This window comes from Crotalus tigris, unplaced genomic scaffold (genome assembly GCF_016545835.1).
Source record: "Crotalus tigris isolate CLP2741 ecotype Arizona unplaced genomic scaffold, ASM1654583v1 scf7180000017551.9496454, whole genome shotgun sequence".
Lineage (NCBI taxonomy): Eukaryota > Metazoa > Chordata > Lepidosauria > Squamata > Viperidae > Crotalus > Crotalus tigris.
The window spans coordinates 1,162,543-1,176,460 of NW_024096469.1; the positions used below are offsets into that span (position 1 = coordinate 1,162,543).

Sequence of the window (13,918 nt, forward strand, 5' to 3'; positions counted from 1 at the left end):
ATGAAAACAATTTGCAGTGTTTCCTCTGGAGCTGCCAGAGAAGACCAGTTCTCACCTCGTGCAATTTCTCCCTTCCTGCCATAGAGTCTGGCACTCTTACCCTTTGCCACATTCACAACCAATTCCTCTGCACTGATACTTAGGAGGGGCACTGCTGCTCCCCAAATACAATAGTCTTTACAAAAAAAAATATTTGTAATACTCCCTGCAGCTGGAGGGTACGCTAGCCAACTCAAGAAGGGAAAGCTGAGGATAGCTGCTAAGTGCCATTCAGTTATGTGAATGTGCTGTTTACATGTATTTGGAGCTATAAGCCATGTGGGAAAGTTCTTATTTTAAAACCCATTTTCCCCATTCACCATCTTCATATTTTCCACCATGATTGCAGAGATTAGTTCATAGTGTACAAGGAAACTAATTCTTCCTGACCAAAGTAAAGCTAAACTGGTTTTGTTGTTTCAGAGATTCTGATCATGTGTGGGGTCTTTCCTTTGCTGGAAAGGAAAGGAATGCCTTTGGAATGCCTCCTCAAGATTTGCTCACTTCACACTGGTTCGATTGTAAGATCAGTTAGGCTCATTTATTTCAAAGGAGTTAGCAAGTCTTGAACTGTATATTTTTATTATTTTCTCTCCCTCCTATAGGTTCTTCGTTACTTTGATTATGTCTTCACAGGTGTCTTCACATTTGAAATGGTTGTTAAGGTTAGTAAGGTTAAAATCTGTTGGTGTGGGGTGGGGCTGTTGCAGGTATGATGTTTTGAGAACAAGAATTTATTTTCCCCCGTCCAGTAAACAATTCTGTATCCTTTCAACATTCTTCCTGAGTAATCACTGAAATAAGAAACTGCTGATGTGTTTACAAAAGCATTCACAAACCACCACCACACTTTCATCTTGGACCTAAGAAGAAGTGTAAGCAAAGCTACCATCATAAATGAGTACAATGTAGTGAACCAGATTTAAATGCTCAACCGTTTGAATTCACTATTTCATACACACATGCAATCAGACATTTTTTTCTCCTTACTAAATTTAGTTATGGGTATGATAATTTGATTCCAGAGAATTAACCCTAGCTAGCTCTTAAATTAGACCTAGCAAATAGGAGGAACTTTTTGGAATTAAAAAGCAAGCTCTTCTGTACTCACCTCACCTCTCCACTTTCAAACTATTCCAGCCGGTACTGTGTATCTTTTCTTACTTAGCCAGAAATATTTCTATACAAGCAAAGTTATGGTTATGATTATCTTATCTGGTAATATAATATATTTTAAAGACAAAATAAGGCCCTTTCTCCCATTCACAAAATAAATAGATGGAAATTTATGAATGCTTAAGATGTATGTATTGCAAGAGAAGAGACATATGTCAAATTAGGGTTTTCAGTCATGCTTTTACTTTCAATATCACCAATACTCTGATTTGTCAGTGAACCTAGCAGGTATTTGTAGTGGTTCAAGGAGCCAGATAAGTTGTATTATCAGATTATCAACTCTTTCTCCTATTTGCAAGGTCTAATAATAAACTAGCCTCAAGATTTGCTAATCTCTGGTTTATCTTGGAATGTGGCTTATGTCTTATTTTGGTGTTATGGTGCTAGTAGCATTTTTACTTCGCTGGTTGCTTTGTGGGTTGTAGGTTTCACCTTCTTGATTTTTTTTCAAGTGCATGCTAAATTATTCTCATGTGACAGAACATTTCCAACATAATAAGGCGAGAGTCAATATATCATGAAATACCATACCAGTATTTTTTTTTGAAATAGCTCTGAATTTAAAGGTTATTTTCCAGATTATTAAAGTGATATATTTAGCAGCACAAAAATGAGTACAGCTCTTGAAGAATATTTTTATAGTATGGTATTGATTCTAGTTGTAATGTGGGATAACAGCTCCTATGTGACAGAGTTTAAGAGAAGTAATCATAAATCCTAGACAGATTCATTTCTCTTCAAATACCATTTTGAAGCACCAACATCATAAAATACATGGGAGAGAATATTATGATTGTGAACATTATATATTCAGGAAAATAACAATAGTATTTAAAACTCTTACATTCTAGCGCACCAATTCTCAAGTATACCAATTCATGCATTCCAAAATCCTTTAGGCCAGACTTTGATCTCTGAACTAAATGTATTATTACTATTATTATTATTATTATTATTATTATTATTATTATTATTATTACTATTGTTACTATTATTACTATTATTACTATTATTATTATTATTTGCCCTATGCATACATATTGTAATTTATCCTTAGTATTTTTATTTTCTTGCGAGAAAGTTCCTTTTTAGACCCTTCACCTTCTCTTTTGTAAAGTGGGTTAGATTAATATTCAGATTGAATATTTCAGGGCTGCAGTTAATCAAAATCATGTGTATTGATTTGGAAACCTGAATTTCTTTGCTTTTTCTGGTTTTTGCAGATGATTGATTTAGGACTGATCCTTCATCGGGGCTCTTATTTTCGGGATCTGTGGAACATCTTGGATTTCATTGTAGTCAGTGGAGCATTAGTGGCATTTGCCTTCACGTAAGTTTCTTAGGGTTAGCTCTCTAGGGTTATAGTGCTTGCTTTCTTTTTCTCTTTTTGTTTTAAACAAGCATAGCTGCTTCTCCTTCAACTGGAAGAATTTCTTGTTGAAGTTTGATGCATGATGGATTGTTTATAATTTTCAACATCTATATGACTTGCCCACTGTTTTTCCTCATCATGTTCCCTCTTCCAATGCCAGCTTAAGTCATCATAGAGCATGGATACTCAGCTGTGTGTCCCCTCCCATGTGGCTTGGGATAGCCCTTGCATGTGGAGCTTTTCCCTGACAGACTGTTAGCAGAACAGTCGACTCTGCAAACGTTTGAGGCAACTTAACTGTCACAATAAGTTCCTATATTGTGTTCAGTAAATATGTTGTGATACTGCTTTCTGTGATTACAGTGCCAAACATTCACAAGATAGATATCCAGAATGAAAACTAGGAGTCAGTCTATTTATAGAGAGAGTTTTGCTACTTTCTTTTCAGATTGGTGGAAATAGTTTCTGAAATATAGAACCAACTTGTATTTATGAATGTTACATTTAGAGCAGTGGTTCTCAACCTGTGGGTCGGGACCCCATTTGGCATCGAATGACCATTTCACAGGGGTCGCCAAACAACGCAGTCCACCATTTTTTTTCCCCCTTTTCCTTAGCTGTGCTACTCCCTTTTATTCTATTGGCTTTTGAAAGCCAATAGAATAGATTCTCTTGAATAGAGTCTAATTCTATTGGCTTTCAAAAGCCAATATGAATTGTCCAGGCTGTCTCTGCCCTGCTGAGCCCGCCAAAAGTCCCATTCTGCAAACGGTGCTGCACCAGTTGAGTAGTCCTCGACTTACGACCGGTTGAGTAGTCCTCGACTTACGACCGGTTGGGGGTTGCGGCATTAAAAAGGTTGAGAACCACTGATTTAGAGTATGTTTGTTTTCTCACAATTTCTCATACTCCATCATCAAACTAATAACAACAATGGCTGTAATTGTCTTCATTGTCATATCATCAAGAATTGTGTGAGAAATCAATGTAGTCTGCTCTTGGTATATCAGTGAATTTGAAAAAAAAAAACATTCCAGTCAACCTCACTGACCTTAACTACTAGCTAGTAAATGCAATAAAGGTAAAAGTAAAGATTTCCTTGTCCAGTCATGTCCAGCTAAGGGAGTGGTGCTCATCTCTGTTTCTTGACCAAGGGAGCCAGTGTTGTCCAAAGACATCTTTTGTGGTGATGTGGCCAGCATGACTATATGCCAAAGGTGCACAAAACGCTGTTACTTTCCCACTGAAGTGGTACCTATTTATCTACTTGCATGCTAGATGGACAAGAGCTGGGGTAGGAACTGGAACTCACCCTGTTGTGCAGTACTCTGGTCTTGAACAGAGGCTTTCAACTTAGCCATCACCCTGAGCCATCACGCCCTTTCAGTAAATACAATAGTCAATGTTTATTACAAAATTCAGGTTATTCGAGGTCATACAAAAGCAGCTAGGAACTTTTCATTTGATATTTAAATTCTTTAAACAGATTACAGGGTGTGTCTTAAAACAGGGCTTTACACTTTAGATATAGAAGATTTAGTCAAAAGTTTTCTAATAAATATTGATATCATGGATTATAACCAAGGATCTTTTGGTTATAAGAAAATATAATATACAGAATACTATGATTTCTTTTTCAGTTAGCAGTTTCAGCTAACTATTATTTTCTCTGCATTACCACAAGTTCATTAGAAGCTATATACAGTAAACTGGCCCTAGTTCCTTATTTGTTTTGCCAAATAATAGAAGTCAAAGAGAAAAATACACAAGGGCACTATGGCGAATATAAACACTAGAGATGGAAAATGCTGTGCATAAATTATACTGCTGATTCTAAAAGTATACTATATCTTTGACATTAACCGAATCTGTAATTGCTCCCTTAGTGACAAATTCTAGAGGACAAATTAGCACCATTTTCTTTTCTCTATAGAAATAATTTTGAGATGCTTGGACCAATTTATAATAGAAATTGAAAGCAATGTCTCACACAATTGTCCCTAGTCTCATGACCCGAACATGTGGTGCCCTGAAAGGCCTACAAACTGTACTGACTTTAAAAATACCAAATTGGGGAAGACTGGTCTAACAGCTTTTTATTCATAATTATCAAAGTATATGGGATTTTTTAAAAAAGAATATTGCTTTAGTATTTAAAAGAAAAAGACGCAATAAATGTTTTAAAGATATTAAGAAAAAATACACATATTCCATTTCAATTTTTAAATAAAATATTACATGATCTTGTGAAAATTTATTGAACAGTCTTTTTATTGTATCATTACAGAACCAATTCATAAGCAGACAGATAACACATGTCATCAATCTAAGACTGTAAATCCAGAATGGAATTTTTCATTGTAAAAGAGTAATTTTTTGCTATGTCTAGTAAATTCATTGTTTTTTATATACAGTATTGCTCAATTTCAAAATGTTGCTGTATGATTTAGAATAAGCTATATTAAAACCATAGTACTTTAACCAGCAATATATAAAATCTTACACTAGGTAGTAAAGTAAAACAGAACAATGGTGGAAAACATACATCATATGCTTTACTGTCTCCTCTAACATGTATTCTTCCAGCATAGAATATAAAATCATTTCAAGCAACTGTCATGAATCTTAATATTATTCAATAAAAGGCTATAGATCTATAATAAAAACATTTCACTGTTGATAGTAATTCAGGAGTTTTAGTTGCTAATGCATCTGAACCAAATTGTAAAATCAGAAGGTAGGTCTTTAGAGATAAATGTCATTTTAAACATACAATTGCTGAGTAGTTTACAATTTGCCCTTTAATGATCATGAAAGATAGAAAGGGCAAGCAAAGAGGAGGGAAATGCAGTAAAGTTGGAAAAGATTATCTGATGAGGCCAAGCCTATATGTATTAGTTTCTTCATTGCAATGTTTAGAAAAAAGAGAGATTTTGCTCAGTTTGTTTTTACTTTTTTTGTATTATTTAATTGTTTTCCATCAAGTTTTTACAGTACCTTAGAAGATAAAATACATACATATCTATTTATTCCTATTTATTTCCCTTTTTAACAGCATATCATAAAAATAAAATATGATCCAGAAGTCCAGAAATTGACTCGATTTATGTAGTCAGCATTTCTGCTGAAATATTTATCTTACTTTTCACCTTACCTAATTGTCCTAATTCATTTTCAAGCTCTTTCATATTATAGCAAATGTCATATACAGTATGTGGGTGATGTGTGGGGTGTGTGGGATGTGTGTGTGTGTGTGTGTGTGTGTGTGTGTGTGTGTGTGAGAGAGAGAGAGAGAGAGAGAGAGAGAGAGAGAGAGAGAGATCAAATGGCACATTTGATCTCCTTTGAGTACACTTCTTATTGTATGCTTTGCAAGATCACCTACTTTGCCTAGGCTGTTTCCTTTGGCAGAGTCAGTTTGCTGCATTGGGGTTACAAGAAACATTCTCTAGTATTGTTCAGAAGATGGTGAGAAGATTTTGCTCAGTAGATATAATTGGCCACTACTTACAAGAGCCTGAATTCTGAATTTTTGTTGATTGGTTCTGTGGAGCTTAAGGAATGGTCTTATATGGTCTGATCACAGAGAGAGATCTTCTTTCATAGCATGTAGTTGTGGCTTGGAAGGAGGAAACCCAGCCATTCTCTAGGATCCATTCTCTACCATCCTTGTTTTGTGAACATGCATATGTCAGGCCTGCAGATTCTGTCCACATAGGCTTCTCCTACAATGAAGCAGCCAGTCTTGTACTCTTATACACTCACATGACATCTCCCCCTAGTACAGTGTTTCTCAACCTTGACAATTTTAAGGCATGTGGACTTCAACTCCCAGAATTCCACAGCCAGCATTGCCTTAAAATTGTCAAGATTGAGAAACACTGCCCTAGTAGGAGCAAAATCTGAGCATTTGGATCAAGTGATAAAATATGTCTCACTATTGGCTGCAATTGGAGCTAGTGTAATGCAACTTTTAGTATGTGAATCTCTTCACTGTTGGCCAATGTGCTATCACAGCTGATAGAAGGAAGGTGATTCTACCCCTGATGAATCTGATCAGAAGACACTTGCTTTTCTTCATGAAGTTTTTATAGTACCCTACACTAGAAGATATTTAGGGCCTGCTATTCAATGTGGGCACTGGGGGGGGGGGCATTCTGTTTACCTCACAGTAGCACTAACTTTGGAAAGTCAGCCATTCTTTGGGTGCATTATTTCAACATGATTCAAGCTAACATTATTGCTAAATCACAACAGATGGGTTAAAATTTTACACCAAGCTGAAATCTGATAAAGCATAACTAACATTCTTAAAATTTTTATCCTAGTAAGTCAATGGCATTGCCTGGGTAAAGAAGACACTATTTTACCCACATTTGCCAAAGGTGCTCAAAGGGTAATTAGTTAGACGAGGAAGCTAGTTGTGCTACTTGTAAACTTGATCAGCATATAAATAAAAGCATCAAAATCACCTGGAGAAATAAGTTTTTTGCATGGAACTTCTTTTACTGTACTGTTTTCATAAGAAACAATACATTTGAAATCCATTTAACAGACAGCTTGCCTTATACTATTTCAGAGTTTCTATACATTAATTCAAAATAAGCCTATTGTTTTTAACAAGAATAAATTGAAGTGGTGGTTAATTTACAATAAAGTAGAAATGGAATTTCAATTCAAAACATGCTGGGTGCAAAGAATGGTCTAAAAATAGAATGGCAAGAAATGGTAAGATAAAAAAGTTGTGATTTTCTGTTATTCTGAAATGTTGATGATGATCACCTCTTCTAAGCAAAGGTTCCCTAGATGTGTAGTCCCTATTACAAATGTTAGGTTCTATTCGCTTTGTGGTGGATTAAAAGACATGCAGAATAAGAGAAGGCACTTGGAACAGAACATTCTACAATTAGCATATTTGTTTGCTCAGCTGTAGAACAGCCATAAGGGGAAGAATTCTGAGTCAGATGTTGACCAAAGTTTGTGTAATGAGCAAGCTCCAGTAAGATTGTAAAGGAATGAATGCTTTTGCAGTTACCTAATGCTATGTGTGGTGAGAATTCAGTTGGTTCTAACAAACTCCCATAAATATTCCTTCTTTTGAATTTAAGGTATTTCCAAGTAAGTTGTTATTCTATAATCACTTTGTCATTCATGGAATGAGTAAAACTGACAGCTTATATTTTTATTCCTCCATGTTTTTCTACTGCTTTTATCATTTCTTATTATGAAATTAATAGGATGGAATAGGTTCATGATTTGTTTTGAATCGTAAGCAATAGCTTATTTTGAAACACTTTTAAACTTGATCCTAATATTTCCTGGATAGAATAAGGTGAGCTATGAATTCAGTCTGCAAGAAATTTACATTTCTTTTGGTAATCTGTAATGTTTCTATTTCAAAAGCAGCAGAAGTGAATCAGCTATACAGTCTGTACAGTTGGAGATGACAAAAATGGAATTGGTTTATCAGTAAAGTGAGGCTCAAGAACATATAAATGGAAATAGATCTTATTTTCATGTTATTTTCTGAGATCTACAAACTTGGAAAAGTGGCAGAATATGGTTAAATTTCAAAGAATAAATTACCTTTGCTTAACTTACCTTTTTCTAACATCTTTTCCTTCATGCTCCCTTGATCACTATTGATATGGTTATTTTTCTGTCTTAACTCACCAACTTCATCAGAATGTAGCAACTGTGAGAAATTGCTTTTTTTAGTCAGTCCATTTCAGTTAACTGAATAAACATCTGTACTATTTTCTGCTGTGTTGCTATCACCTGACACTATATACTATTGTGGATTTTATTGTGTCATACTTCATATTATTATCCATCCCTCAGAGGTTATGTTCTGGAATATAAGGCACCTTTCATGGCTATTTTCCAGGTTTGAGCTGAGAATCTCAATAAACCTCAGTTGTGTTACGAAAAGCTTAAAACCTGTAACTATGATGCTATCACAATCTGTTTTGGGATAAAAATATTATTTTGATAGAGAAAGTTACCAGAGCTGCATGAAAAAGTTGGATTTCTATCATTGTTGGTGAATGCACCAAAGTACATTCTATCCATAGTTCTATGCAAACCATGAAGCCTGATCTCTCCATATTTATTGTTTAAATTCATTGTTCATTGTTCATATTTATTATTAAAATATTCCATATTTTCATATCTATCTCACAGTAGTAATTGTGAGAGGATCAAAGTGTCCTGGTAGACCACCACTTAAGTATGAATCAGCAGTGTGCTGTAGCTGCCAATAAGCCAATGCAGTCCTAGACTATATCAATAAAGGGATAGCATCAAGACAACAAGAAGCACTATCACTTCTTGTTGTCTTGATGCTATCCCTCTGTTGATTACTCTGTGCTGGTGAGACTACACTTAGAATATGGCATTCAGTTCTGACTACCAAAATATTAAAAACATGTTGAGATCCTGGAAAATGTGCAGAGAAGAGCAACAAAGATTATAAAGAGTCTGGAGGCTAAATTGTGTGACAAATGCTTGAGGGAGCTAGGTATGTTTAATCTATCAAAGAGAAGAATTAGGAAGGGCATGGTAACTATCTTGAAGGGCTGTCACTAAAAAGATGGTAACTATCTTGAAGGGCTGTCACTAAAAAGATGGTAACTATCTTGAAGGGCTGTCACTAAAAAGAGGGGATTGACTTATTCTCCAAGGCACCAGGGAACAGGACAAGAAGTAATGGGTACAAGCTTGGTAAAGAGAGGGAAGGAAAAAATTTTCTAACAGTAAGAATGAAATCATTTGCCTCCTGGGGTTGTGGGTACTCCATCACTGGAGGTTTTCAAAAACAGACTGGACAACCATTTGACTGGGATAGCAAAAGACTCCTGCCTTGAGTAAGGGATTAGACTTGAAGACCCCCAAGATCCCTTTCAGCCCTATGATTCTAGCATTTCTATTGGAACTAAGATTCACCGTGTTTTGACAACCTCAAGTATACCTTTCCCCAGCCTATTGCCTTCCCAGAGCGTGTATAATTCTCACAATCTCTAACCAGCATAACAAATGGCCATGCTGCCTCTAGAACAGGGGTCCTCAATCTTGGCAACTTTAAGACTTGTGGACTTCAACTCCCAGAATTCCTCAGCCAGCAAAGCTGGGATTCTGGGAGTTGAAGTCCACAAGTCCATGCTCTAGAATATAGGGCTTACTCATTTGTTAATTGATGTGTGTTCTGCCTATGGTTGAATCAGCCAAAAGCTATGCCAGTATGAAATTTAATGTTCCCATCACTAAATCTAATTTTGCTTCTATTGCTTGATGACTCATTTTATGTCACCTGAATTCCCTGCAAGGTAATGAGTAAGAAAGCTTTACAAATCTTATATACCTTGATTCTCCCCTTAAACAATATTGGAAATGGGGGGGACACTATTTTAACACTTGTGCTACTAAGAATTCCATATCTGAGGTTCCAATGCATGGGAACGTGGCAGAGAACAATGTTGGTAGGACATATCTGTAACACAATTAAATGCAAATAGGAAAAGTCCTTATGGGACTTGTATAATAATCCAAGACATTTGGAATACAATAAGTTAGTAAAGGTTATTCTATTAAGTATACTTAGGAAATTAGAGTTTTTCAATTGAACATCAATCCTCAATCAAGATTTATTTTCTGGTTAGTGATGAAGGAATTATGGTTGCCCTCCATTTAGTGAAAATTTTCCAAGAAAAGAATTTAAGATAATATTTCAAGTAAAAATCAATCTGTAAGTATTAGCTAAGGGATGAACAATAAAGATATCTGGATGCTGCCCTTTGCCATCATGTTATTTTTAATCAGAAATTTTAGAGATATATAGGCTTGTCCTTGATGTAGGACATGCAAAACTTCAGTGACACTATGCAAGTGGAGAGTTGTCTCAACAGTAGAAAGCTCAGCTTGCTAACCTATACAGGTGTAGATAATTTACTGAAGTAAATTTCTTCCATCTACTTCAAGGCAGTAACTGAAGAACAAATAAATGTCCTGTCTGTAAAAGGCATTACATAGTATGGTGTCATTAGATTTTATGTTCTGTGTTCTCTTTCTGATTGTTACTCACTTTCTTTGTCTCTTCCTTTCACTGCCACTTCACAACAGGAGCAGCTCACGGTAAAGTCTTTCTGTCTGTCTGCCTCTATCACTTTCTCTCCCAAACACTCTCTGGTATACATGCTATTTATTTATGTGAATCTGATTATGCATCATTGTGTGTGACTAATATGATTGGAAAGCAAAACAAATTGGAGCTCTTTTTATCTCTCTCCAAACATCAGACATTTCATTGATTTTGTTCCATCTCACACTGAGTTAGGATTTATGTGCCTTCCTGTCAGGTTACACTTTCTAAGAATCAGTTTCGTTGTAGTAAATTTGAACTAGGTACAGTAGTTGGTTTTTGCCTTGTTGGGCCACTGAAAACAACATACCAGTTAACCTGAGGACAAGCAATGGTGGCTGGAACATTGTTGGGTCTGGTCAAAAAGTCCCGATTGCTAGGAATTGTGGCAAAGGTAGTCCTTTGTTCTGCGATCAAATATTTCATTCTCTGTGCTGAATATTTATTTTTAATAGCCACTAAATATTTACGCTAGAGAAGAAGATATGTTGCAAGGCTGCTAAAAGAAACAGACTGGAATATGTTACTGCTAGACATCACAATACTCTTACAGTATGATTCATTAATTAGAATTAATATAAAAATCATCAATACATTATGAAGTCACTATCTAGAACCAGTTATTTGTCTCTCTCCTATAGAAGCATTACAAACAGAAATTCTTCAAAAGGCTGCCATGGTAGCACTGATGCTGAGAGTAAATATATGTTTAATCAAATGTCAAAAACCATCTATCCATCCTAAAAATATTTTTTTGAGCACCAGATACTTTGTATTGTCAGACTGCTCTTAGGAGTTGACATAAATGTAAAATCTTCATCATTGTCATCATCATCACTATCCAACAATGTAAGCTAGATAAAGCATCAAAGAAGCAGTTACAGTAATGATGGCTACTTATATAGTTATGTTACTTGGACATTTTATTTATGTATTTGATTTCTATAGCCACCCCCCTCAACCAGCGTCTCTGAGCAGCATATATCATAAAAATATTCTGAGCAGCATATATCATAAAAAAACTTCCAATTTTACGTGGGAGAAAACCCGATTGGAAGTGTCTTGGCGACGTTTCGACGAAGTCACACGAAGCTGAAAGCACCAGCCTGAAGATGACGAATGGGACTTCGTCGAAACATCGCCAAGACACTTCCAATTTTACGCGGGAGAAAACCCGAACAACCAAAGACCTACATACAAATACCCGCGAAAACCTCAGAAAACAAATATATATATATATATATATATATATATATATATATATATATATATATATAGTTGCCAAATAAAGTTTTTGGCAGGCCCAGGCACAAAACTAGGTCTTTTTAGCCATATAGATTTTCTTAATCTATATCTATAATGTAGTTATTTTTATTTCTCAAGTCAGTCCAGTACTAGAAAAACTGACTTGCAGGCTTTAAATGTATCTTCATTCTATTCAGGTTTTAAAAGCTGCTTCATTACATATAAAAATCAGAAACTTGAACACTTGCCAAGCTATTGGATATTGGAAAGAATGACAGTGTCCTTTAAATAAACATCCTACGTCATTAAGCATCAGTGTTTAGATGGCTTTGAAATATTGTAATATCTACAAAGCCACTATGTCTACGAGGGAGTCAGAACTGAGGGACGTTAGGAGTATTCGAAAAAGTTCTATAAAGGTATTCTGTTTATAGGGAAATACAAAAAATAACCTGGCCATCCAAAGTAATTCAAGTACAATTTGTTGAAACCTGGGGTCTAAAGTGGCATTTGAGTGAGAAAGGAACTAATTAGCCTGAAGCTACTTAGGGCTCATGTTTAAAATGAATGAAAAAGCCAGATATCTCCATAAAACTATTCTTGGTTTATATCTTTTACATGTGTTTTTTTATAGTAATGAGTAATTGATAAATTTATTTATCATTCTTCAGCCAATTTTTGCTAGCTTTTCAGATGTTTTCTTTGGAAGATGTAGTTAATTTACTGAGCTTACAGGCTATTAAAAAAAAGAGGCTAGTTTCTCCAACCTTGGAGTAAAATTGACGCTGGGTGGAATCAAAGCAATTAGACTGAATCTAAATAGTTTGTGCTTTTTGTCTTTTATTCCTTGGGTCCATGTATTTTATGTGTGAAACTTATCGGCATGCAAGCTTGCTCAGATGAGCTTGCTGGAATTTCCTCATATAGTTCAGCCCAGGAGAGAAGGCTCTGCAAGGGTCATTTGCACAACATAATCAACCCAGCCCCAGTCAGGTTTGCTCATATTCGCCTGCCAATAGCACATCGCCTGGTATGACTGACTTGGTTCGCCAATGACTATGGTTGCAATCACCACAGGTGCTGCTGAGGAAATTGGGAGAATTTCATTTTTCTCTGCACATCTTGTCTCCTCCAGCTTGAGAGAGGAAATTCAAAATATATGGTGACATGATTGAGGTTGGCAAGGTAAGGGGGACAGTGTCCACCTTTTGGGCCTGCATTTAGCTTCCTGTGTGGGTATTGAGAAGATGCATATTGAAACAGCCCAGAGTGCCAGGCGTGCCTTAAAGTGGGCCTGTTTTCATAAGCCTTAGTAGTTCACTCACAGACATCAGGAGGAACAGTTAACTCTTAGGCAAGCATTTTATATAGCATAAGTGTATTATTGACTGGGAAGTTGGCTTAGTTTTGTTTGAGACTAAAGCTAGCCACCACAAAGATAATTGGAGAGTCAGTAAGTTTGCACAATTGCTTACTTCTAGCACACCCTCTCCACTGACCCAAATACTTTTCCTAAATGGGACTTAAAGTATCATTTGTTTAAAAAAAAAAAAAAAAAAAGCAAATACTGCAGTCATCTAAAAACCAGAGCACTGCAGAATGAACTCTGAATTCTCTCCAATGCAAAAGCTTTTCTGGACATGCGGCAAAATAGGTTAGGTATATAGTCATTTTCATATGCAACCAAATTTTAACCCAGAAAACAAGAATTTCTGCCATATTTCCCCTCTTTGAGCATTTTGACGTGATAGAGGGCAAAAAAAATCAAGCCTTAAGTATATAGTTGCTTTTTCTCTTTATGTAACACATCTGAAAATAAGATTTATACTGCTGTTTCATGGTAATTTTGTGTAAGGTATCTGCAAAACTGGACCCCTAAGTCCTATAATATGTTCCTCTAAGGAGCAGAATATTCCTTTACCATGAGGTATAGATTTCTCAGAAGAAAA

At 35.7% G+C, this 13,918-nt stretch overlaps 1 protein-coding gene across 12 annotated transcripts in view; it reads left to right on the plus strand.

Moving 5' to 3' along the window:
* The window catches only part of CACNA1A (calcium voltage-gated channel subunit alpha1 A), a 328,550-nt gene that overhangs the window by 207,979 nt on the left and 106,653 nt on the right, over window positions 1-13,918 (plus strand). For 9 of the 12 annotated variants that reach the window (XM_039342836.1, XM_039342879.1, XM_039342845.1 and 6 more), the window contains exons 24-26: window positions 645-704; window positions 2,439-2,545; window positions 10,706-10,717. In XM_039342836.1, coding sequence (XP_039198770.1) covers window positions 645-704; window positions 2,439-2,545; window positions 10,706-10,717 — 179 coding nt within the window. The remainder of the gene's footprint in view (window positions 1-644; window positions 705-2,438; window positions 2,546-10,705; window positions 10,718-13,918) is intronic. The other 3 variants (XM_039342861.1, XM_039342870.1, XM_039342928.1) reach the window with 1 other exon arrangement.